This window comes from Artibeus jamaicensis, unplaced genomic scaffold (genome assembly GCF_021234435.1).
Source record: "Artibeus jamaicensis isolate MK-2021 breed Jamaican fruit bat unplaced genomic scaffold, CSHL_Jam_final scaffold_1283, whole genome shotgun sequence".
Classification (NCBI taxonomy): domain Eukaryota; kingdom Metazoa; phylum Chordata; class Mammalia; order Chiroptera; family Phyllostomidae; genus Artibeus; species Artibeus jamaicensis.
In genome coordinates, this window is record NW_026522028.1 from 12,204,925 (window position 1) to 12,231,781 (window position 26,857).

The window sequence follows — 26,857 nt, forward strand, 5'->3', positions numbered from 1 at the left end:
TTGCTGAAGAATTTTGTTTGTATAAATACTTCAGAATTTGGGGTTATAGAAAGTTGTTGCTGTTTTAATAAGATCAGGTTTTGTTTAGATGGCACAATTGAATTGTGTTATTTTCACTTAAAAATATATTTGTTTAGGTAAGCCATGGGAAGATAGGTAGGCTGATAGGCTGTAAGGATAATGAATTTACACTTTTTAACCTAAATTTTTACAATTTTGCTCAACATAAAACCAGTGGAAGAGGAAGGGCTACCTCCCTAATTTATCCGGGCTGTCTCTATGCTACCTCCTCCTCACCCTCTGCCTCTTGGGGCATGAGGGCATCGGAAACCTGTGAGGTGGACCCTGCACTTCCCACTCCCTCCGCCTGAGCCAGCTGCTGTGAACCATGCCCAACTGCACCAGGTGTGGAACTATCTGGACTCACCCTCACACCTTTAAATCAGAATCTCTTGGCGAGCGCGAGGGCCTAGGTATTTTAAAAAGCTTCTCGGGGGTCAATGCACACAGCCAAGGTTGACAATGTGGGAATCATTCATCCGGTCCTGTTGATTTTTACCTCCAACATCTCTTAAATCCATCCTCTTGTGCTCCATTTTCATCACTCCTGATTTGGTTCTAGCCCTTATAATCTATCTGGATGACAGAAACGGCTTCCTAACACATCTTTTTTTTCTTAGTCAATCTTCCAAACTGCCACCAGATTTATTTTTCTAAAACACAAATCCAAACCTGTCACTCCTTTGCTTTCAATTCTCCAGTGGCTCCCCTCTGAATGAATGATGGAGCTTGTTTACTTAGATGATGATGGAGAATGGCTGCCCCTCATTCTAGGCAGGATCTCATTTAGTTTATAATTTTTCTTTTTAACTTTGTATTTTAAAATAATTTAAGACTCACAAGAAGTTATATATATGGTTCAGAGCTCCACCAATGATAACATCTTACATAACCATAATATATGGTCAAAACCATGGCTTTAGCATGCTATTAACTCTCAACTACATGCCTTATTTGGATTTCACCAGTTTTTGTATGAACTTTGTGTGTGTTTATAGAATACTATGACATTTCAATCATATGAGCTTACTACAGTTTTAAAAGTATCTCTTTTTCTACTTAGGGTGGTTCTCAACTCTGGTTGCTATTACTAATTCCTGAGGGAGCTCTAAAAAATAGTCGTGTCTGGCTCTACTCTAGACCACCCTCTGGTCCAGCATTGCTCAGACTTTAAGTGTGCGCACAACTCAATTGGGCATCTTGTAACAATACAAACTGTGATCTAATAGGTCTGGGTGGAGCCTAGGATTCTGCAGTTCTAACAAGGTCTCAGGGGCTGCTGCTGCCGCCACTGCCAGTCTGTGGGCCACATTTGGAGCAGGCCACCCTGTTTTAGACCAGTGGAATGAGAATCTATGGGTGTGAAAGCTAGGCATGCTATGTTTCATTCCACCAGTGATTTTGCCTGTAGCCAGGGTTGAGAACCACTGAGATATGTGACAGACTTCGAAGTCTGGGTCACCCTTGGAGGTCATGCCATCCCAATGTCTAATTGAAGCATTCTTGATCATTTCCATCTTCTCTTATGAGCCATTCAAATGCCAAAAAGCTCCTGGAGTTAAGAAATCCTTCCTTCAATATAAGTCATATTTTTCTGAAATTTAAATATACCCAATATGAACTCTCTTGACTTGTCTCTCACTTCCACTTCAATGTCTTCTTCATTTGTCCATAATGACACAAAAGGGAAGGAGTGATTATCCCTTTGCTTTCATACCCACATTCTGCAAAAGACACTGCTTTATAGATTTACTACCTGGTCTCTTTTCATTCCTTTGTCAATTGGCCTCCATGCCTATAGATATTAGACAAATGCTTTCTTTAGCACTTTCAAGTGCTAAAGGTTCACTTTCAGCTACTAACTGTTTAATATCTTGAAATCACCAAGCCATCATATGGAAATTACTCTTAATCTGCTAACATATTCATAAAAATACCCTTACCTATATTTTCAATCTTCCTGAAAATCACAGCCATGGCTCGCCCTCTCTCTAAGATCAATTCCTTCCATTGGGCTCTGGCTTTGCTTTCTTTCTTGCTGGTATTATCCCCTTTTCTCCCATGCCCTCTAACTTTTTCCACTAGTTTCTTCCCATGAGCTCTGAAATATGCTTTTGTCTCTTCCGTATTAAAAATGGCCTCATTGCTCTCACTTCCCTTCCAATTCTGCCACATCCCCCCTTCTTTAAGGAGCTCTTTACATTTGCTGTCTCCAGCTATACTTCAGAGATTCATGCTTGCTAACTTCATTTCCTCACCTCCCACTCACTTCTCAAACCACTCCAGTCTAGACTGTCCCAGCATCAGCCGAAACTCAACAGTGACTTCTAAGCAGGTAAATCCAATGGCTGCTTTTCACTCCTCATTCTCCTTTTAGTTCGGTCAGTTCTCATGTATTTTACTGATCTGTTGTTAGGTGCATACATGTTTAGGATTGTTATGTCTTCTTGGGGAACTGATCCCTTTAGGCCCTCTTTATTCCTGATAATTTTTTGTTTTAAAGTCAGCTATATCTGAATTAGAGCTATGTCAGCTTTCTTTTGATTAGTGTTAGCATTGATGAACTTTATCACTTTATTTTTAAAGTATCCGAGTCTTTAATATTTAAAGTGTGTTTCTGGTAGACAATATAAACTGAGCCTCAATTTTTCTTTTAAAAAATCATTTATTTATTTATTTATAGATTTTACTTATTTATTTTTAGACAGAGGGGAAGGGAGGGAGAGAGGGAGAGAAACATGGATGTGTGGTTGCCTCTCCCATGCCCCCTACTGGGGACCTGACCCGCAACCCAGGCATGTGCCCTCACTGGGAATTGAAGCGGTGACTGTTTCAAAGTCCAGTGCTCAATCCACTGAGCCACACCAGCCTGGGTCAGCCTCAACTTTTCTTAATCTATTTTGATAGTCATTGTCTTTTAATTGACACACATACACACGTGTGTGTGTGTACATATACAAATATAATTTACATTTAAAGTATTTGCTGATATAGTTGGATTAATATTTACCATGGTTGTAACTGTTCCCTAGTTGCATTTGTTCCTTCTTTTCCTGTTCTTTTTCCACCTTGTCTGGTTTTAATTGAGAATTTTATATTATCCCATTTTATCTCTTGGTATATTGATTAAACTTCTTTCAGTTATTTTTAGTGCTTGCCCTACAATTATAATATATAGTTACACCTAATCTAGGTTCACCTTCAAATAATACTGTATGCTTCACATGGAGTATGCTTATTATTTCCTGTTCCTCTTTCCTGTCCCAGGTGACATGGCTGACATCTATTTCATTCATCCGTGTTATAACCTCTCAATGCATTGCTACTATTATTGTTTTAAACAGTTCTGTTTCAGATCAATTAAGAAAACAAATAAACAAAAAGATTTTCTTTTACCTTCATTTACTTTTTTATATAGATCTGGGATTTTGATCTATATAATTTGCTTCTGCCTGAAGGACATAATCTTGCAGGAAAGGTCTGCAGGCAAGGAATTTGAAGTTTTTGTTTTTCTGAGGAAGTTTTTATATCTCCTTCACTTTGAAGCATAATTTTGCTAGACAGAATTTTAGGTTGGTGGGTTTTTCAACTCTAAATATTTTACTCCCCTGTCTTCCTGCTTGTGTTGTTTCTGGTAATTCTGATATAGTTTTTATTCTTGTCCTTCTGTGTGTAAGGTGTCTCCCTCTACCCCCCAGCTTCTTTCAAGATGTGTTCTTTGTCTTTGGTTTCCTGTAGCTTGAACATGATATGCTTCAACGTGGTTTTATGGATACTTATTTTCCTTGGTGTTCTGTAAGCTACCTGGATCTGTAGTTTGGTGTCTGTCACTAATTTTGGAAAGTTCTTGGCCATTATTACTTCAAACATTTATTCTGCTACATTCTGTCTTCTCCTTCTAGCATTTTCTAGTTATGTGTATGTCGTATAAGGGGTCCCCAATCTCTAGGCTGCAGAACACTTTGGGCCTGTTAGGAACTGGGCCACACAACAGGAGGTGACCTCGAATGTAATGTGCTTGAATCGTCCCAAAACCACCTCCCTCACCTCTCTCCCCCTGTCCGTGGAAAAAACTGTCTTCCACTAAAGCAGTCCCTGGTGCCAAAAAGGTTGGGGACCACTGTAGCTATACTTTTTGATATTGTCCCACAATTCTTGGATGTTCTAGGGTGCTTCCACTCTTTTGTCTCTTTGTGTTTCAGTTTGTGAGGTTTCTATTAGTTTATATTCAAACTCACTGATTCTTTCCTGGACTGCGTTGAGTCTACTGATGAATCCATCAAAGCCATTCTTCATTTCTGTTAGTTTTTCTAGAATTTCCTTTTGATTCATCCTCAGAGTTTCCATCTCTCTACTAACAGTATTTGTCTGTTATTGATGTTGTCTACTCTTTCCATTAAAGCCCATAACAAGTTAATCATAGTTATTTTAAGTTTTCTGCCCAATAATTCTAACATCTGCCATATTTGAGTGTGGTTCTGATGCTTCCTTTGTCTCAAGTATATATTTTTTCTTTTGGCATGCTTTGTAATCTCCCCCCCTCCAATTGGACATATTGTATCAGTTAATAGGAACTGAGGTATATAGGTCTTACGGTGAGGATTTATATTAATCTAAGAGTTAGCTGGGATGTATTTAATGTTTGTTGTGGCTATAGGTACCAGAAACTTCAAATTTCTCTTCCGTTTGTTTCTGTCTCTCCTTTTGACTTTGGACCTTTCAAAGTACTCCTCCTCAGAGAGAGACTGTGTTTTGCAGCTCTTTCAGCTCAATCTACTATTATTGTATAATGATAGTAGTATTACAGCCCTGTTGATATAGTGATAAGGTGTAGGAAAGAGAAATGCTATACAATCTGCTGCTGAAATCTCCGTCTTTAAGTGGACCTGTGCCTTGAGGCTGTGACCTTCACAGATATTTCTCCTGTGATATAGTTCCCTCCGGCTCCCTACTCCCTTCCCTGGCTGCAGCACTTCTAATCTGTTTCCTCCAAGCCCTGACACCTGACGACTGCCCCACCTCCCCCCCACACACATTCAGAAGACAGAAGGAAGCTTCGCTGGGGAGGAACCTAGGATGAAGTTTCAGAATTGTGCTCTGGCCACATCTTCTTCCCTGGAGAGTAAGGCCTTTGTTGTGAAGACTGGATAGATTTCACAGTGATTACTCTTCCACCTCCCCCTGCCCCATCTTCACCTTGGGAATCTGGTGGGGTTTCTGGAGGGGAAGCTGAAGAAAGTATGAGCCCTCTGACCCTTCCTCCTGCAAAGGTAGTGATTGCAGCCCCCTGGAAGTCTCGAACTCTCATGCTACTGCACACTCAGCCTCCAGTAATTTGTCCAAATTACCTTTTAAGTGTTTCTACCCAAGGCTTCCACTCTGGGTAAGCAGATCGTGTTTGCTACCTATAGATGTGCCTGCCTATACAGACTTTGGGATAGCAGTCTGCCCTGTGACCTCAGTTCTCTGGGATGTGCAAGAAAAGTCATTGGTTTTCAGTTCGTCTCGGTTTTTCTTGTTGCAAAGGTTGGCGTGATAACTCCCAAAGTCTTTACATGTTGAAGCTGCAACTGCAAGTTCCCCCTTACTCTGTTACTGATTGAAATACTACTTCAAGGCTACCAGACGCCAGGGGCCATGCCTTACTCATCTATTTCTGTATTTCATGGAGGCAGTCTGGTCTAGTTATTTTTAAAACGATGCTTTAGAACCCAGACCTGTCTGAATCTCGATCCCACTGCTTATTAGTTAAGATGTATCAGTTATTTCATCTGTGAAAAGCAGCACTGTCGACTAGAACTTTCTCCGATGATGAAAATGTTTTTCATGTCCTCTGCCTGTTACAGGCACATGTAGCCATTAAGCACTTGAAAAGTGGCTACTGCAACTGAGGAAATGAATTTCTAATTTTCATTAACTTAAATGTGAATCAAATTGCTACATATGGCTAGTGTCTTCTGAATTGGACAGTCCAGGTCTAAGGCTTTGCGAGTGTAGACGGTGGATGATCAAATATGCTATTTATTCTCCTTGGGCCATTCCAAGTAAAATATATAGACTGATGTAATGTTGCATCATCTGGGAGTATGAGGCCATGTAAGCAAAGCTTCTGTGTAGTAAAAGGTAGTCCCTGACTCTAAAGGCACTTTTTTTTTATTTACAAGAGGGTGGGATATGAAATGTGTGAACTGGGTGACAAAGGTATTTATTCTTCTCCCCTGGGAGTCCTTGCCCCAGACAAACATATGTGTGTTCAGTGCAGATTTGTGCACTGAACAAATGAGATTTGTGTGGCTTTAGGCACATCATGATTTATAAAGTTAGTTCATGCATTATCTCCTTTTATTTTCCAACCCCATAATAGCGATATTGTTTATCCCATTTTATGAGTGAGGAAATTGAAGACCCTAGAGAGGTTAACTGACTTCATCATGGACATATGTGGTTCACAGCCTCAAACACAGAAACTGGGGGCTCTGAAACACCCCCTAGGCCACTATGCCACAACCGGCACTGGCTGAACTTCACTGCAGTTCAGCTTCCTCTCTCTCTAACAGCACTGACATCAGACAGTAGTTGAAACTGAACATTAGCTGTGAGAGCCCTCGTGGTGGACACCGTACCTCTGACAACCACAGAGCTGGGTCCTCGTCTCAGTAATGCAACATGTACCTCCTATTTGTCCCTGCTGTGCCTTCTGGTTTGATGTAAAAAAAGTTACTGTAAAGGCAAGTGGCGGGTGACCCTGTGCGGGAAGTCTTTGGAAGAAAGGAAGCTTTGGCAATCACACAGTGAAGGTAGCGACTACAGCCGCAGTATAGGTGAGTGTGAGTGGGCAGGGGCTTACGTGGCTCCCCTCCATCTTAAAGTGTGCATCCTTCTATTCAGCCCCTTTCTCCTAAATGCCAATACCCGGAGACAGGCACTAGAGCAGGCCCCTCTGTCCAATATGCTTGCCTTAAATGGCAAACTTAAAAGGTTCAGACTTACATAGTACCCTTTCCTAGTAGCTTTTATAGCACCATTCGGAATTAACTGCTGCACAAGTAACTTTTGCGTCCTGCTTCTATGTGTTGCTCAGGTCCTACAGAGAGTGAGAGGCTGCATTTTGGGGGGATCAATACTGGCGGCCAATTACTAGGGTGCTGCATAGCAGTGGCTTTCAAAGTGTGGCCCCTGGACCAGCAGGAAGAGCAATACCTTGGAAACCTGTTCGAAATGCAAATGCTCTGGAAAAAACACAGTAAAAATAATGTGGAAAAAAAAAAAGAAATGCAAATTCTTAGCCTGCAACCCAGACCTACAGAATCAGAAGCTCTTCTAGTGAGACCAAAAATCTGTGTTTCGACAAGTCCTCCAGGACAAATGCACTCAAGTTTGAGAAACACTGCTTTACAGTATGGAGGCAATTAAATGGCACTGGGTGATTAACTAGTCAGGATACAGAAACGTTCCTGAGGCTCACCAATTCACCGCTTTACTCATTGTGGTCCTCAGACCAGCAGCAGCTGCAGCAGCCCTGGGAGCTTGTTAGAAGTGTAAGACCTCAGGCCTATCTCAGACCTACTGAATCAGGATATGCATGTTAATCAAATTCCCAGGGAATTTGAAAGCACGTTCACATTTGAGAAGAACTGCTAATCCTCACTTATACCAGAGGTCTGTATTGTTTGAAGAGAACCAGGTAGGCAGGAAGATTTTTTGGTGGATTTGATTTTGAGCCTAAATAATTACAGATTTCTTTTCTATCCTATGAAAACAACTTTTAGTGGGGAGATGCGGAACACACTGAGCTAAATGATTAAAACCCCAATTAAGCAAAATCTTACATTTCAGAGTTTCAAGGGGCTTTACAATTATCACTTTGCCTGGTCCTCCCGATCTCTGGCAAATTCTGACCCCACTCTTTCCTTTGAAGTGCTCATGTGCTCACAGATCTATTTATATCAGTGAGATTTCCTAGGGAAACACTGTGGTCATGTAAATGAAATGAGAGAGGAGTTATCTGGTATTCCACTCTGTCACCGACATTGCTGGAGAATCCCTTCTGGCCTGGCCTGGCCTGGCCTGCCCTGCCATGACGAGTGGTGAAGAGAACTTGGAAAAAGGAGCCCACCACTTCCCAGGACTTCTCATTCCAAAGACACTTCTCCAGGAAGGAAATGAAGGCTGCCTTTGAGTGCAAAGCACTGTCAAGCATGAAGATGAGGTTCTGAGTCCTGAGAAGCCACCTTGATGAGCTGGAATGCAATGCACTCATTCCCACTGACAGCTCCGCCTGCCTAAGAACTCAGGAGCTGCATGCTCAGCAGTAGGATGAATCCAATCGCCTATAATGACTCAGATGGAGTCATTAAAGACCAACAAATTGCCAATCTGAGTATTGAGAATGCAGATTGAGCACCCATTATTGCCTTTTGGATCAAAGAAAAAAAAGCCTCTATGTGTATTTACTCAACAGGCAATAATGACTCTGAAAGAGCTGGCGCATGTGAGGAAGTAACAGTCATTTTCAAAGCAAATAGCAATAATGATAACATGCCTTACAAACCACAGGAGAACAGGGTTACACAGTGCCTTCACATACGGTATCTCATTGAATCCTTACTGTAAGTGGGTATGGGGGATGCTATTACATTCAGCGCAGATGAGGAGCCTGCTTCTTAGGGAGGTTAGGCGACTTACTCAAGGTCACATACTTAGAAGAACAAGGTTTTGAGCCCTGGCTGGTGTGGGTCAGTAGAATGAGTGCCAACCGCAAACCAAGGGGTCGCCGGTTCGATTCCCAGTCAGGGCACGTACCTGGGTTGTGGGCCAGGTTTTCCCAGTAGGGGGCGCACAAGGAGCAACCACGCAATGATGTTTCTCTCCCTCAACCATTTCCTTCCTGTCTCTCTCTAAAAACGAGAGAGAGAGAGAGAGAGAGAGAGAGAGAGAGAGAACTGGGGCTTGAGCTTTAATTTCCTGACCCCAAAGCCAGTGTTGTGTTCACAGCAGCTGAATTTGAGCCTTGCTACTCAAAGTGTGCTATTCTGACTGGCAGCATCAGTATCACCTGACAGCTTGTTAGAAATATGGAATCACAGCCCCACCCTAGGTTGAGTATGAATCTGTATTTTCACTAGATGCCCAGGTGATGTGTGGGCACCGTAAAGAGTCTAAGAGCAACCAATCTTCCCTCAGTATGACTGCTTGCTATAACAAAATGAGAACCAAAACAAAAGATAGCAATGGAAACCACACGAAAGTAAGGTACTGAATACCACAAAGATCTTTTGAGTACTTATAATGAGAGTTCTATAGCAGAGGTGTCTTTTTTTTTTTTTGAGCCAATTAGAAGGAATTCACAAAGCTATGGTATTTGAAATGTGTGGAGCTCATGGAATAATGGGGAAAGGAATGTCACCTGCAATGCTGAGAAATTAGTTCTAATGTTTCTATTAAACTTAACAGAGATACAGTGATTTTTGTGCCAGTGTTGTTTTTTAAGTTCACCTCTTAGAACAAATCTTTTTGTTAACATGGGCTCCCTCTTTGGAAGAGTGAGGCTCAGTAACATTAGGATGGTGATCTCTTGAACACTGATGCTACAGCTGGCAAAAACCATTTGCCCTTGATTTTTAAAAAAATGTGTTTCACGTTTACATTTGAGTATGGTTGTGGTCAAAGTTTTGAGACTTCATGTAAACAAGGACATGTGTAGTGGAAAGCTGACTTTCAGGTGCTCCCTGGGAACCGCACAGTGCTCTGCCCTCCTATATGGGAACGGAGGCTGAGGTCAAGTTCATGCCTTTCTAAACTGTATTTGGACCAGAGAAGGTAGTCAAGTGTTTGGTTTCCTACGAATTTCTCTTCATACAAAGTAAATGTCAGAAGATCCTGAAGCAGAATGGATAGTTATTGCTTATTATCATCAAATTTGGAACCAAGATTTACCAAGGATTAAAAGTGAAGACAGATCTAAAGAAATGACATGGTCATGCTACCAGACAAAATTGTATTTGACCAAAATAAATCAGCAAGGAAGGAAGAGAACATTATTCATCCTACAAGCCATTGACCAGCAACAATTTAAGCACCTACTACACACTCCACATTATGCTAGGTTCTAGGAGAGATTTGGGAGTATGAGACATTGTTCCCGCACTTGAAGAGCTTATGATCTTGCTGAAAAGAAACTATCACCTGACAATACAGCAAATTATATAACAGTGTATAGCTAAGCATTCAAGAATATGAACACAACTGAAAGCCAGATGGATTTACAGGAGGGAAGAAGCCATTCTGGGAGGGCCTCGTAAAGTAGGAGACACGTGAGTTTGACATCAGAGTAAGCAGTGAGTGCATTTCTGGAGAAGAACAAAAGTAGGTGTGTAAAATGACCATCTTTATGTCTTGTTACCTTTCTGATACAAAAAGTCACGAATCATATGATTTCACTCATGTGGGGTATAAAGCTGAAAGGAACAAATGAAGAAGCCAACAGAAACTCACAGACACGGACAACACTATGGTGGTGACCAGAGGGTATGGGGGTAGTAAAGGGGGGCAGATATATGCTGATAGATTTGACTTTGGGTGGTGAGCACACAGTGCAATATATAGATGATGTGTTATAGAAGTGTACACTTGGAACCTATATAATTTTACTTACCAAGGCCACCCCAATAAATTTCTTTAAAAAGAGTTTTAAAAAGTAGATGTGTGAAAATGGGGACCTATAGAGTTATGTATTCATAAAGGGAAGAGGGGCGGGATACTCCAATGTGCGGGTTTGGCAATATAAACCCCTAAGTCCTGGTGGTGTCCAGGCCCTGTTTGGAATCATCTTTACCACCAACCAGTGACAGGCCTGAAAAATGGCAGCAGTTGCTTATCCAGTTCAAGAATAAACTAAAACAACTATGCTGGATCATTCCTGCCTGTAAACTTTATGGAGCTGGTCTCAAGGCCATCTTGTTGAAAGAAGGGATGAACATCCCCTGGAAATTGGGCCCTCAACTTCTAGATATGTGACTCCAGGTAGGCTAAGACCCCTAGGCCACTGCTGCTGTCAGGACCCTGCCCATCCTCTCTTACCTCATACTCACCTCTGCATGCCAAAGCCATTTACTGCAAAGCCCTGCAGCTCTGTTGCCTGAGGCTTTCATAAAACAGCAACACCAATTCTGATTATAGAAACAGAGAGAGCACCTGGAATTGCCATGTATTTATTTAATGCTCCCGGGTGCAGCTGGATCAACTAATGATGGCTGGATAGTTGGAGAATAAATGTCTAGCTTCTTCACCAACAGTTGAGATAACCTGGACACATGTTCTACCGTGTCTCCCAGAGTTCCCCAGGGAGACCGAGCCCTGGGTGCCCACAGTGGACACTTGCTTGAGAATATTCCCTCTTTCAGGTCCCCACTTCCTTACTGGTGTTTCCGGATATTAACTCCCAAGGTAGCTGCTGGCACTCAAATCCTCATTTTGACTCTACATGGAGCCCACAATGGAAACCTAAAGTAGAAAACCTAACAATGGACATCTTTTAAAATATCAGAAACAATATTCTCAAGAGGGTTTCTTAGAGAGTGAGAAGATAAAAATAGCTACCCAGTTTCCTCATTGCCTCTTTTGTTCAAAAATCTGAATTTGGAAGTTGAAGGCACAGCATAATATTCAGGGCTTCCCATATGAAATAATAACTGGTGTTGATTTCCTTTTGCTTTTTCCCTTTAAAGGTTAGCGATTACTCACCTCCCCTGCTGGTCATTAAATCAGTCTGGAAGGATTGCTCGGAAGTTCTGTGGCCTTCCGGGCATGTGGCTGTAGCACGGGCAGTGCTGCAGACAGGCCTGCTTGCTGTGATGTGCTACCGAGCAGGTGACTTCAAAGGGCTGCTTCAAGCCTATCTCAAGAATCACGAGGGGCTCATACTGAGCCCCAAAGTCAGGTACCAGATGGCTTATCCTACAAAGTCAAAGCTGATCAGACCCCCAGCACCTTGCGTCTCTCTCTAGCTCCTGTGCCAAGGGATGCTGCAACCTCTAGGCAAGAGACAGTTCCTTTTACCCTACTTCTCCTTCTCTTAATTATCACAAGGAGTCACCAGTTAAATGTTCAGCTGTTTCGTGAGGTTTGTAAGTGTGGTGAATCCTGAGAGGTTCATTTTCTTGTGTTAATTGAAACAAATCATCCTTGTCATATAGCATCTATCAAGATACTATGAGTCATTAAAATGGTGGGCTTCTTCTCACACTACAGCTTTATATTTAAATTTCAGTTTTAATTAGCAGTTTACCCAGAGTTTCTCCCAAATGCTTATCTGCATGAGGAAGTGAAAGGTTGCTTCCCAAATCTAAATAAGATGAACAGGTGGGCATTTGAAGATATTAGTCACACAAGTAAAATGTGCTCAGAAATTAGACAACCCGAGAATAATATTATGCTTGGATTATTTGGATATACCTCCTATGAAATGAAAGGAGAATGAAAAGCAATCTTGACCTCTTTTCAATTTCCCCCTTGTGCAAAAATAAAGTACAAATGTCAACTGTAATTGAAAAGTTAAAAAAAAAGTTAAAAGGCAATTGGCTGATCCAGTGGATGCACAAATGTCACCCTTTCAGGCCTGGGCTCAACATTTTCTAAGAGCACCTGCCTCAGAAAACTCACCAAAGGGACAGGGCTTCCCAAGTTGTTACAGCACTTGTCCCGGACAAAGCACTGAGTTGCTAAGAGCAGATTCCAGCATCAGCATCTGCATACATGCATGACCTTTAAGGTGCCTTCCGAACCCAAGAGTCTTTCATGTCCTGTTCCTTGGATGCAAGTTCTTCTTTTGACATATTATGTTCAGAAAGGCAAGGCAACTGGACTAGGCAACAAAGCATTGCCCCCAACCTTCTTGGCAGGTCACGACTCCTAGTAAGCTCTTACACACTGTCAGGAGAAGGCCGGCCCAGTGGGTGACTGCCAGATTGGCCGTCAGACCTGCTGATAGTGGGCACTCTGCGAAGCCTCAAGGCCAGGGTCAATTCGGCAGCTTTGCTGTTCATGCAGTTAAACTGCATTCAGTTTCTTGGGTTGCTCTACAGCAGGACTTAGGCAGGAAAGGACAGGGCTACAGGAGAGAGCAAGATAACTGAATCTTGGGGAAGGTCGCACTGGAATATCTGGTATCTCCTCAACTGCCCAAAAGAGCATTTCCTCAGAGGTTGTAGTATTTGTCCCCCAAATTATAAGAGTTTGGCATTTTTTCATTTGACATAATCAGTGCAGCTGCAAAAAAAATCCTAATAAAACAGAAGAAACACGCAAATGAACCTGTTCAAGCAGGGTCTGGGGTCAGGCAGTTCTTTCCTGTGGGAGGCTGTCCTGTGCCCACAGGGTGGGTCACAGCATCCATGCCCTCCACCCACTAGATGTTAGTAGCAACCCACCACTAGTTCTGACCACCAAAACCATCTTCAACCATTGCCAAATGTCACCTGGAGGAGGGTACAGTCACCCCTGGTTGAGAACCACTGCCTTAGAGGTTAATAGTAACTTCCTGAGAATGCTTTAGCAAAGAAGTTTTGGAATACAGTCTAGGAACTTTGTATGTAAAGGACTAATGAATAAATATTTTTGGCTTTGGGAGCCACGTGCCATCTCTGCCTCATATTTTTCTTTGTCTTGATACAGTTTTTTTAATGTAAAAATTTTCAAGCTCATAAATAGGCCGGAATATGCTGATCCTTATACTGTAGGGAAAGAAATGATGCTGATTCCCATACTGACTGAAAGTGCTTAGGTAGTATTTGGGAAAACTGGGATCTTTGACCCAGCTACCAGGTCTTCATGACACTGAGCTAGCAATTATTCTGCCCTTCCTGGAAAACCCGAATTAAATAATTCCAAGTTAAATTCTATCAGTTAATTCTACTTAATGCATGTACACATCACAAAGTTTTAATAAAATAGAGAGTGAATATTTGAGCATGAGATTCCTCAGTAAATGGAAGAGTGTCTGCAAAACAGTGACGTGTCCTTCCTTTGGCTTGAAAAAAAATCCTATGAGATTCCTCTGAAGAAGGGGACATTATGCATAGGAAAGGCCTGTACCCAATCTCAAAACTGAAACATGTTTTGATGTGACCACAGAGGTTAATGAGGAAAGAAAAACAGTATCTTGGAAAAAGAGAAGCCTAGAAACTGCTTGTATAGTTGTAAAAAGAAAAATATCATTTGGAAAATACATTCTCAAGTGGTTTCTGTGGAATTTTCTTTACCCACCACAGAAGGGTCTGAGTAATCCAGGGCATGTCTGTTCAACAAGTATTTATTGAGGGTCCACTTGTGTGCCAGGGACTGGGCGAGACACTGGAGTCGAATCCACCTGAACCCAGCCGGTGAACAGTGCTCAAACATGAAATTGCCACCTTTAATCATCCAGAGTGTTTTTTTTCCAGTAAAAAAAGAACCAGGGGTATTTTTTCAGTGAAATATTTGATCTCTCTATCTTTGTGTACTGCCAATTACAAATATTTTGTGGTTTACTTTGAGAGTTTCTATCTAGGGAGGGGCAAAAGTTGGTTTATAATTTCTTGTATGGAAAATAATACACTAATGAATAAATAATAATAGAAAAATGAACTCTTGTGTTTTGTGCTCTCACAACTGTGAATCTACTTTTGCCCTACTCTGTATGTGGATTTTCACTGACATCAGGAAGAATCAGGCAAGAGAATGTTTTTATGATCTAATTATCAGTATTACAACGATAGTACAGGATGACTATGAGACTTTGGTCAAATATACTTCATCTAGATAACAGAAACATAGATTTTAAATAATTCAAGTAGTTTGTCACATGGGAGACAGGAAATTATAGTGAAAAGAGCATTCTGCTGGGAGCCAAAAATCCTGGGTCCCAGTCCTGGTTTCTGTCTTTTTTTCTTTTCCACGGACTGACTACTCAGTTAATTTTTAAAGAGCAGTTTTCTCATCTGTAAAATGGGATCACAATATTGTCCTGCCCACCCCGAGGCATTTACTGTACTTAGAACATGCTGCATGTCTACATGTTACAGTGTTATAAAGGGGGTCACATTATTCTAAGGACTGGGTTAAACTGCTTCTTCACTCTACACAGATGATTGTGGAGTAAATCAAGTATCGTCTTGGTCACAGCTCCGATCAATTAGCAACAAGACCGTCCTGCACTTCATTTTAGGTGATTAAGAAAAAAAGTCTTATGTATAAAAGCTCATGAGACACTATCCGGAAATTTGCTCTGAGAGAAACATGGTGGATTTTCTATTAAAATATGATAATGAGCTAAATTTAATCTTCTAGTGAAATGAAGTCTTTTGAAGATCAACATTTATTTAAACAGGTTCGGAAATTAATGGTTGATCCCCTACCAGCACCGTTAGGCCCCACCCACTTCCATCAAAAATTACATCTTTGCCACACAGCCTTTGGCGGAAACCATTGTGACAGAGCGTCACCCCCTTCATAGTTTGGAGTCAGATGTTATGCTCCACAGTCAGAGTATGGCAGTCCCGTCCCTTGCTTCAAACCAGATCAGCTGGATTTTCAAATGTGGATTATTGTTATTCTGTCATCCTCCCAAGTATATTTGTTAAAAACTAAGCCTGGGTTTTTATTTTTTGTCATCATCCTATCGCAGTCTATTTTTGGTCAGAAAGTCGCTAGACTAATATCCCAGGAAGGATCTCCTTCATTGAATATTCTGATGCAACCAAGAGCACTAAGAGGAGTAAAGGACACAGCTCTGTAAGTTACTTCCCCTAGTTTCGTAGCGGGGCCTGAAAAAGCCTCAAGCCCTGCTCAGGCTCTGTCCACTTCACTTCTAATGCAATGTAATAAAGCCAGCAGAGGCTGGCTGGTGTTGTGTACAATGTTAACTGTCAGCGCTATCCTTGTTGCCAGCAACCAAGTATCAGAATAACACTCATAAGGGCAGAAACAGTGATGCTCACTCCTCACACCTTTTATAAAGAACAAGTCTTCATAGAGTCTCTCATAGAAAATAGGAAAAAAATAACAAGTGCCCCTTCTCACACTACTTTGCATTACCATGAGTACTGAGGGTCTACTTTTCTGCCCCTCAGCTCCATACCTACCAAATACAGGGGATGGACGTAGAAAGAAAAAAGTGGATACATAACATCAAAGGCAGTTCTTTCCTAAGTTTGGGTCTTATAAGCTGTGTGAATTTATTCGACCAGAATAAATTCTGGAATTTATTCAACAGCTAGAAATGAGTTCTGACCACTGTTTGACTGGGCTGTGATTTTCCCCAGACACCTGGGACATGAAAGCCATCCCATTTCGTAAAACAACTCACTGACAAGACCACTGTCCTTTAAAGTTGCCCTTTAGACATAGAGGCAAAGCCAGTCTCCTCTCTCCCACTTTCCCTTATAATATGGTTATGTTTTGAACAGATCAAAATCAAAGAGGAGAGACACAGTTGAATTGAAAAGGGATCTGATGTGCCTGTTGATGTCTCATTAACCTTGAGAGTGAATGTAACTGGTGATTGCCCATCACACTGGCATTAGGGTTTGTTAGGGGGAAAGAAAGCTAGTGGGAATAGCACCTGGGATGGTGGGGGGGGATACAAAGAGAAATATCATATAGCAGATCAACTATCAAAACACAGGGCAGCTTTCCAACGGTCACGACTGGCTAAATTCTAGTTTCCTTAAGCCTGTGATGAAACTACTACGTGTCTTCTTGAGAAAGCTTTCGGAGCAGTATTTGTCTGTGTGCCAACATGTGTTCACTGAGGTATTGGAGAAAAAAAAAACACTTTGATGTTGGAAGTATAATGATGAGAAAAAGCAAACACATCGAGATTAATGTTACTAAGGTTCTGTGATGACTACGTGATATGTGCGTGCCATTAAAAATATGATGAGCCACCCAATGTAAGATTGTTCCAATTCCATTGAGTCTCTAGTCAGAGTCTCATCATTACTAATTGACGACAAGTCAACAAAAGGAGGGAAATGAACTTGCCCCTAGGGATAAAGGGTTCACTGTAGAGGAAAAGAGAAAGAGAGTTCCCCAGGTTCATGGGCTGAGTCCGTTTGGAATAACAAGACTAGAAATGTAATGAACCTCCAATCTTGGCTCTAGACCAGAGACCCACACAAGATCAGCACCTCTCATCCCTGGGCCCCAGGGCTAGTCTGGGACTAGTTCCTGTCTGCCCTCCCCTCAAGCCAGAAGAGCACCTTAAGTAAACAAACCCCACAATCTCCACCATCAGGGACTTGGATAGAACATTCTCACCTCTTTTTGCTTTTCTCTCCCAAGGTCTCCACTTTTCCATTTCTAGTCTTCACTCCTCTGCTTTTCTTAGGAACTTCCTGAAAGTTTTCATCATTAACCTCACTTTTCACATCAAATTCTCCCTTCAGGCTGAGGGCACAACCTGTTTCTGCAAGAGTCACCCTCTAACCAGCTGCTTGCTTTCCTGTCCTCTTCTCAGGGCTACACAGCCTGGCGTCTGTTCTCACCCTCAGGTTCTGTGCCTCATCCCCGGAGCACAAATGCACCCAAATAAAAGTGGATCAATTGAATCCCCCTTTGCCCGAAGAAGTTTTTGCATTTTGGAGGAGAGGAGATACTGTGAAAGATGAAATAACTGTGAATTACAAACATCATTTCCTACCCTAGAAGACAGAGATGGCTACCTCGGTTCTGGGAGGAGGGCACCAGGGCAGCCCCTGTCCTTGCCAGGGACCGCACTTCTTTCTGGGAGGTGGGAGGCATTTTCCTCGCCATCTCACCTCACATTCCTTTGCCCCCTCATGACCTCTCCAAACTGCCTTTCCCAAAACACTGTTGGGGCCAGAGGAAGGGGTGGGGAAAGGAGAAGAAAGGGAGAGGGGTCTCTCAATCTCCCCATGCATAGTATATTGTTTTCAACTAACAGGACTTTTTTCTCATTCTGTTCCTTCCTGGCCCACTTACCCCAAAGCCTCCCCGCCCCAAAGGCCATTGCAACCAAAGGCAGCTCACTGACCACAGCACCCTGACTGCCGCCGCCCCAACTGTTGCAGCAGCTCCCTGGGTGGAACGACGGCGGCGAGGGCAGGGTCGGCCCCGACTGGGACGCTCCCACCCAAGAGGCTGGGAGGTTCTGGGCGGCCTCCTAGGGGCGCGCGGTGCAGGGGAGCCCCTGCGGCAGGCGCCCGGGATAGGACAGGCGGCGCTCTCAGCCCGGACCCCGCGCGCAGCCACTCCGGCCGTGGCAGCGGCGCTGGTGGAGGCTGCCGGCTTCCGCCCCCTTCTCACCTTTAAGATCAGGTCGGTGTGATGCTGGTCCAGCATGTTGGCTTTCTGGAAGGAGGTGACAATGACCCGGCCGTAGCGTCCAGGGGTCTGCAGGTCCGAGTAGAGCCGGTGCTTGGAGCGGTTGACCGGGAACAGGCTGTTAACAAGGTTGCGCTCGATCTTGGCGAGGCTGTGCTGGGGCGCCAGCAGGTGCTCTACGCTCTCCTCGACCTGGTAGCGGCTGAAGCTGGCGCCGAGCAGGATGGAGATGAGCACGGGAGCCGAGGCGAAGAAGACCGGGTGACTGGCAATGAAGTGGCCGAGCCGGGAGAAACACGTCCTCAAGCCCCTGTGTAGGACCTGCCGCAGCATCCTAGAGCAGAGCGGGCGCGGGAGGAGGGCGAGGCGCACGCTCGGCGCGGGCTCGGGCGGCGGCGGCGACGGCGGCGGCGACGGTGGTGGCGCCCGCGGTGGCGACGGCGGCGGCGGCGGCGAAGGCGAGACCCGGAGCTTTCCCGGAGCCGCGGCACCACCATCGGGGAGTTCCGCGCCGCGATTCGGGAGGGTCCCCTCGGGACGGAGACACGCCCTCCTGCCCGCGGCCGCGTCGGCTTGGAGAGCCCCCCAGCCTGGCGGTCTCCGCGCCGCCCCCACCCCGCCCTATCCCGTGCGCCCTCCCCACCCTCCGCAGCCTCCCCGCCCGAGGGGCTCTGCGCGGCTGGGCTGGGTCCGGGTTCAGCTCGGAAGGGGCCCGGGCGAGCCCCCGCGGCGAGTCATGACCCCACTCACCCGACCCCCAAGGCCAACGACCGGGTAGCGCGGGGAGCGGCGGCGGCGCTATCGCGGGGAGACTCTGCGCGCCAGCCTAGGAACACGAGGACAGAGAATTCCAGGCTACACCCAGTCCCCTCCCCTCCCCTTGCTCCCCTCCCCCGGCCCGCCGCCCGCTCACGCCTTCTCCTCCCCTGTATCCTCCAGGGAGACCCAGAGATGAATAAAGAAATGGCCCCGATTTCCCAAACAAAAAGTAAAGCATTCTCCCGGGGGGCGTCGGGCAGACCCGCTCAGAGCCGATCCCCCCAGAGTGGGGAAGGAAGAGGCTGAAGACTGCGTGCGCCCTGGCTCTCGCCTAGCTCAGGTGGTGGCGCGCACTGGCTGGTGCGGAGAGGGGGTGGGGAGCGGAGACGCTCGAACGTGGAAATCACGCCTCCTCTCAACTAAGAGCCATTTAAAATATCCCCAACACTGCAGCTTCCGCGGGACCACGGGGTCCGGGTGTGCGTCTGGGGCGCGCCCACCCAAAAAGCGCCTGTGGAGAATATACTAGCCCTCATTTAGGATCGCTCCAGATGGACTGGGATTGGGCAGTTCTGCTGCGCGCCCCTCAACCTTCCCACCCCGTCCCCCAGTAATAAAAGTGCTGATAATGATGGTAGGTCGCGGGTCACCAGGGCTCCCGTGCTCTCAGGCTCCCGGCTCTCCGCCCTGCCAACGCCGCCGCCGCCTCCTCTCCTCCTCTTCCTCCCCCTCCCCCCTCTGTCGTCATTGGCGGGTCTGGGGGACCTGGTGCGGCTGGGCTGGAGCGGGCGCCCCTGCGGGCGTAGAGTGCTTGTGAACAGCTGGTCAGGGAGTCGGGAGCGTTACTCCCCTTCTCTCTTCCACCCCGCCCTCTCCTTCTCAAACGCGCGAGTGTGGGGAGTGGGGGACACCTTATCTCAGACCTGCAGAGATACTGGTCTGTGAGCTTGCCGAGCCGCCGGGGGCGCGGGGGAGCCCGGGGGCGCTGAGGGCTCAGCAAAGTTGGGCGTGTACGTGTGCGCGCCAGCCTTGAGCTAGCAGGCAGCCACTGTGGTTCCCCTCGAACTCCCCCTCCAGAGAATTCCCCAAGAAGGCGGGCGCGGGCTGCGGGCCCGGGATAGACCTGCGGCGGCGGGAACAGCCATTCACAGGTACAATTTAGCGCCTTTTCTTGCGCTCTCCAAGTCCCGGGGTCCATCCTTTAACGCAGACAGAGCCGGATATCAAAGAGTCTGGGCCACTGAATTGCTCTGTCCGGCTATGGGGGTGGGGACTGGGGCGTGGCGAGGGGGTCCCCAAGTTTCACTCTCCTAGGGGTCGGCCTTCGCCTCCTAAGCCTCTCTGGTCGCTTCTGCTTGGCCTCGCAGTGCCAAGGGTCAAGCCAGAGGCGGCCGGGAATAGAGGCGCGGTTCCTAGTCTGTGGCCCGCACTACTGAGCATGGACATGCATATTAATTAAAGCAGAAGGAAGATGGAATGAGTCGAGGAAGAGGAAGGGAAGAGGAAGAGAGGGCAAGAGGAGGAGAAGGAGAGGGAAATGGGTGGGAGAACGGGACTCTGGGAGGTATTACTCCCCAATGCCAAGCGGCCCTGCACTTCTCAAACTGAACTTGGGAACTTGCACGTTGGAAACAGGAAGTCGTGGGCAGGGGAATCCTCCTCTTTTGGTTTCTCTGTTCCCTTCCCCCACACCAGACCCTCCTTTCTATATTCCCTCAGAAACACCTGAACCTGCTGCGCGGTCCAGCCCGGGGGTGTAACCGCTCTGCTCTGACTGCGCTCCCTGGATCTTTCTATCCATCCGTAGTCTTGTCCACTTTCTCTGCTCACCCTCGCTATTCCCCACACTGCTCACTGCTTCCAAAGGCTTTCCTTGGGTGCTTAGGTTCACTGGCAGCTTCAGCCAACGCCTCCCTCCACCACTCCGGATTGTCTTCCCCAGGGGATACATATTGGGAGGGGCTCGAAATTCCCCAGCTACACTGGACTTGTGCCCTACCCACCCCACCCCACCCCATCCCCAGCATCTTAATTTCTGCTTGCGGATACGCCGCTGCTCTGCAGCGCTTTGCTGATTCACGATGATCGCGGAGGGAAAAGCCTCATTGACTTGTGCCCCGGCCAGTGGCGAGGCGAGCGCGAGTGGCTGCTAGGGCGCGGGCTTTCGGAAAACACCCACCGCTCTGCAGCCAAGGTGCTAAATGGCAGGGTGGATGTCCTGCGTGGCTCTCGGTGGGGCAGACTGAAAGACCGAAGGGGGGCGGGTGCGGCGGCAGTGGGAAATGCTGCGAGCCTGGTTCTTCGCGGCTGAGCCGGCAGCTGCTGGTGGGTGGGCACTTCTCAGGAGGCCTAAAGTCGGTCTCAGCGCGGGGAGCAAACAGAGGTGTTTCATGTGCCCTGATGCCGGCGGCAGAAGTAAGAAAGGAAGCCAGCCCACAGGTCTCTTTGGGAGCCTTTCACATTTCGCCGAAGCTCTTTTTATTCTGAAGTCTTTGTCCCTCCAAATGGTTCCCTCCTAACCTTGGATCTCTCTCATCCCTGGAATTTCCGGCTGTTTAATGTTAGCCCTCACGCAGGCGTCCCCTCTCTCGCGCCTGGGCTGAATCTCAGAGCGGGAGAAACCCAGCACTGCTCAGCTGGCCGGGGTGGGAGTGTTGTCCTCCCACTAGGAAAGGGCCTTTCCGTCGAGACCGAGGCATTTGCTCCTAGTTCGCCCAACTCTTCCAAATTGTCTTTGTGTATATTTGGGGAAACTCCCACCCTGTCTGTTTTAATTCTAAGACACCCAACAGTTGATCTTTCTGCCACTTTCTATCGCCTGCAATCCAGTTAGTATTGTCAAAATTGAGTTGGAGCCAGAGAGACAGGAGAGAGGGCGTTGTCTCTTCCCAGTGTTTCTCCTCTTTTGATTAGATGTTCGGGGAAGCTTTGACACCACCCAAGACTTGAGTTTGCATTTGGGACAATGACCTTGAGACCAGAGCTTCTATCAGCGCATTCATAAACTATTCCTTTTTCTGATAAAAAATCAATACATACTAATTGTGGAAAAATTTAAAAATAACAAAAGAAGGAAGGAAACCAAAAGACGCCTGCCCCTGTACCCCCTCCCCCTTTGAAAGGTAACCTCTGTAAATTACTGTATATGTAGACAGCATAATACAGAGGTTAGCCTATTAGTTCCATAGCCCTGAAGCTGAGTTCTTGCTCTAGTACTTACTATGATGAGTTGAGTAAGTAACTTAACCTTTATGCCACACTCTTCTCTTCTGGAAAATGGCAATAATAATAGTACCTACTCCACAGAGTTGTGGTAAGGGTTAAATAGGTTAAAAGATAAGTTACTTGGAACATGGCCTGGAATATCATAAACACCTAGTAAATGATACTTGCTATCATTCCAGTCTTTTCTAAATATGTGGTTGTGAAAGAGAAAATCAGTCCCTGCCATCCAGAAACTGGCCTGGTATTGTCAGCTGGGGCTTGGTGTTGCTAAGAGCTGCCCTGGGACTCACATCTAAGCTTTGGTATCTTATTGAATGAAAACCATTCACGGCAACACTGATGTCAGATAAGGTCATTCTGTGACTGTGATGGATCCAGACTAAAGACCACACTTCATAATCCTGTTTGAACACAGACAAAATGCGAACTTCTCCAAACCACAAAAATGACCAAACATGTCCCTATCCAGGCTAATATGAGTGGCTGTTGCGGTTTTTCAAAACAAACAGACAAACCACAGCTTTAGTCTTGGTCTAGTCTTTTTTTTTCCTCTGAATAAAGATTTATTAAGGCACCCAATCATAAAACTACTCCGCAGCCTGACAGCAGCCAATCCAGAGCAAGCCCCCGCTGCCTTAAACCCCGTCCTTAAAATCACTTAAGGCAAGCTCAAATCATATAAATACCTTCTAACACTTTATTGAGACACCCCTCAGTTCTCTATGGTGTGTGCTCTCCTTTACTGCAACAACAAAAAAGAAACCCAGAGCGTTCGGCTACTGGTGTGTTCCTTGTACTCTGTCAGGAGGGCTTTGGCAATGTATATAACATTTATATACTTTCTTTCTTCTTTAGATTTTTATTTATTTATTTTTAGAGAGGGGAAGGGAGGCAGAAAGAGAGAGAAACATCAATGTGTGGTTACCTCTCATATGGCCCCCACTAGGGACCTGGCCCACAACCCAGGCACGTGCCCTGACTGGGAATCGAACCTGCGATCTTTTGGTTCGCAGCTCGTGCTCAATCCACTGAGCTATGCCAACCAGGGCTATATATTTTCTTTTTCCTAAAATTGAAGGCCATAATAAACATTTTGCTTGGCAACCATTTTTACCATTAAACAGATCATGAACATTTTCTCATATCAATTAATACTGTTACTAAGCATTCGAAATAGCTGCATAGAATTCCATCATATAGCTGATACTTCATTTGTGTAATGTATACCATGTTGTTGCACATTTTGTTTTTTTAAATTTTCACTAATATAAATAACACTGAGTTGAACATCCTGTACATAAATCTCTGCATCTCTATTTTCTTAGGGTCAGATATCCAGCACCACATTTTAAATAGACTGCTCCTAACAGATACCATTCTAAGTATTGTTAAATGGTAAGGGAGAAGGGCATTCCTTCACAGGGATGAAATTTGTTGACAAAAGCAAATGAAGTAGTCTCACTTGGGGTTGGATTTCTATCCTCTGTCATGTTTGGAATCGGTCTCTTGACTCAGTCTTGCTCAGAGATGCCAAAGAGATCAATCTCGGTGTGGAGAGAGGGGGACTCAAAAGAGAAGGTTAGAACCAAGGGTCTGATATCTCTAGCAAGTTTATTATTACCTGTCCAAAATTAATGCCACCACCATTTTCGGCCTGAAAAACAAGAAAGATATTTTTCATGTACATATCTTAAATCAAAACAGATCTATGTCAACTTTGAAACGCCCGTGCACAGCAGGATCATGCAAAGAGTATTTGGGTAGCCGCAGTTGAGGGTGGTCCTCAGGATAGTGTGTTTATCATTACTTTATAATCTCCTGATCGCTGAACACTGAAATATTTCTAAAAGCGCTGAGTGTTTCTGGCATTCTAAAAGATCTAGGTAGATCTTTCTGGAGAATAAGAACATATGCAGGGAAGGCCAAAGTATAACAAGGATTATTCTTTCATAGTGGGGAACCTCCCCTGACAAACATCAGTATTACCTTGAGTGGGGATGTTTCCATGAAATACCTACTGGGACTCAGTTCTGTTTTGACCAAGAGGCTGTTTTTTTTTTTAAGATTTTATTTATTTATCCTTCAGAGGGGAAAGGAAGGAGAGAGGGAGAGAAATATCAGTGTATGGTTGTCTCTCATGTGTCCCCTGCTGGGAACTGGCCTGCAACCCAGGCATGTGCCCTGACTGAGAATCAAACCGTAACCCTTTGGTTCGCAGGCTAGTGATCAATCCACTGAGCTATACCAGCCAGGGCAAGAGGCTGTTTTATGCAGAGCAACACTGTACTCCCAAAAACTTACCCAAAAGGAGACTACTGAAGATAGTTTCAATCTGCCATTGAAAAGAGAACACATGTGTGACAAATCTTAATAGGCTACTTAAGATGAAGAAACATGTAGATGATTCCTACTCAAAAGTGTGCTGATTGGATATCCGAGCTTTTCAGGATATTCTGCCAACTCAGTGTCTCTCAGTATCATCATGACTCTTTTAGAAGAATGATCCATCATGCCGTAAGAAAAAAAAGTAATGCAAAATCATTTTCCTGAATAAACATAAGACTCGGGGCCAAGAGAGGTGTATTTCATGCATTGATTCAAGTAGAAACATTTTGGGACACACTCCTGGTGTCTGTGCTCATCACATCACCAGTAGGTTGAGGGCCAGGTCCAAATCTTTGCTTTGTGTTTCTTCTAACAGAAAGCATGGCTTTACCTACTTTCCACCTTTCAAAATCCTTTCATCCCTCAAAGTTCTCTTAAAATCCTAGCTCACATATCTAATAAGGTTTCACTGACTGCCACACCAACATTGATTAATTTAACTCTAGTGAGTGAGTGATTTTATTTGAATGGTTCCTACTGTATCCAACAGCCAGGAGAAATTGAGCAAAGGATTCCCTCCTCTTAAAGAATTTGAATTCTAATAGGGTTGAATAAGTCTACTGAGGATTAAAATATAAGTCCAACTGGAGAAAGTGGTAGAGGAGAGGTCACAACAATGTGTGAAAGCTCAAAAACGCATAGATAATATCTGGTTAGTCTCTAGTCTTAGAATACCGGTAGCCTAGAGTTAGCACTTACTGTTTGCAACTTCTTTGTTATGTGATGTTTTATATATGTGATCTATAAATATCTATATCTATAAATATAAGTTATGTAAATATTACATATTGGGTTTTAAAAAAATTTTTAAAGATTTTATTTATTCATTTTTAGAGAGGGGGAGAAGGAGAGAGAGGGAGAGAAATATCAATGTATGGTTGCCTTTCGTGTGTCCCCTGCTGGGAACTGGCCTGCAACCCAGGCATGTCCCCTGACTGGGAATCGAACCGCGGTCCTCTGGTTCGCAGGCCTGCACTCAATCCACTGAGCTACACCAGCCAGGACTAAATATTACATATCAGGGTTTTTTTTTTTTTTTTTGATAGCCAGACTGGTTGAGGTCCCCTTCTCTCTTCCCTTGGTATAGTGCTAAAGTTCTGAGTTTGGCCAAAGAAGGTGATACCTCCTTTTGGGACTTCCTGAGTAATGTCACTTTCTTGATAGTAAAGTAAGTGCTACTGAGGTTTTTCATTAAGTTAAGCTAGTTTTTCTTCTACTGTATCTAAACGAGGACAGTTCACGGTATGTTGCTCAGTTTCAGCACCAGGGACAGAGCCACTTACACCTAGTCACTCCTCCCCCTCCCAGCCCCCATCTCTTGGTTTCAGAGAAATTTTAGACCTAAAGAAGTTATTTAAACTAATACAATCCAGGAGGTTAATCATCTTAGCCTAATCCAGGACAATTAGAATGAAAAGAAACTTAGATTAGTGGATCGCTAAATCCAATATGTTCATATTTATAATTGTGCCCAGTACTTTTATGCCCTTGTGTTGTGCGTGTGGGGGGAGGAGGACATTTAAAGGTAAATGTTAGAACTGACACTAAAATATAATCTCTTGAATTTGAGGAGCAGTTGGGCCAAAGCCTTACAGGAATGGCAGGAAAAGGGGAAAAGAACATTTTCATGTGTTTTATGTGCTAAGTTTAGCCCTAGGCAGTTTCACATATAGTATCTTGGCCTGTGTAATTTGCAGAACCACTCTGTAGGCCATTAAGTGTTGTCAAACCCATTTTAAGGAGCAGAAACTGAGGATTAAGGAGATTAAATATGGACGTATTTAATAGAATTTAGTATGGAAGTATTTAAGATAATGGAAGCATAAATAGAACCAAGCCTATCTGATATCAGAATCTCTGTTTTTCTTTCTTTTTTTCTGCTTAATCTCTTTGCCTTTTTCACCTAGTCCCCCCACCCCCCTTCCCTCTGACAGCTCTTAGACTGTTCTCTATCTATGAGTCTGTTTCTATATTATTTATTAGTTTATTTTCTTCATTAGACTCCATGTATGAATGAAATTATATGGTACTTCTCTTTCTCTGATGGGCTTATCTCACTTAGTATAATGTTCTCCAGGTCCATCCATGTTGCAAAAGGTAAGATTTC

General features: G+C 44.7%; 1 protein-coding gene across 1 annotated transcript in view; it reads right to left on the reverse strand.

Moving 5' to 3' along the window:
* PTCHD1 (patched domain containing 1) overlaps positions 1 to 18,714 on the reverse strand; it is a 51,903-nt gene extending 33,189 nt beyond the window's left edge. Inside the window, exon 1 of the mRNA XM_037142922.2 lies at positions 18,364 to 18,714. Coding sequence (XP_036998817.1) covers positions 18,364 to 18,714 — 351 coding nt within the window. The remainder of the gene's footprint in view (positions 1 to 18,363) is intronic.
* Positions 18,715 to 26,857: the final 8,143 nt, after the last annotated feature.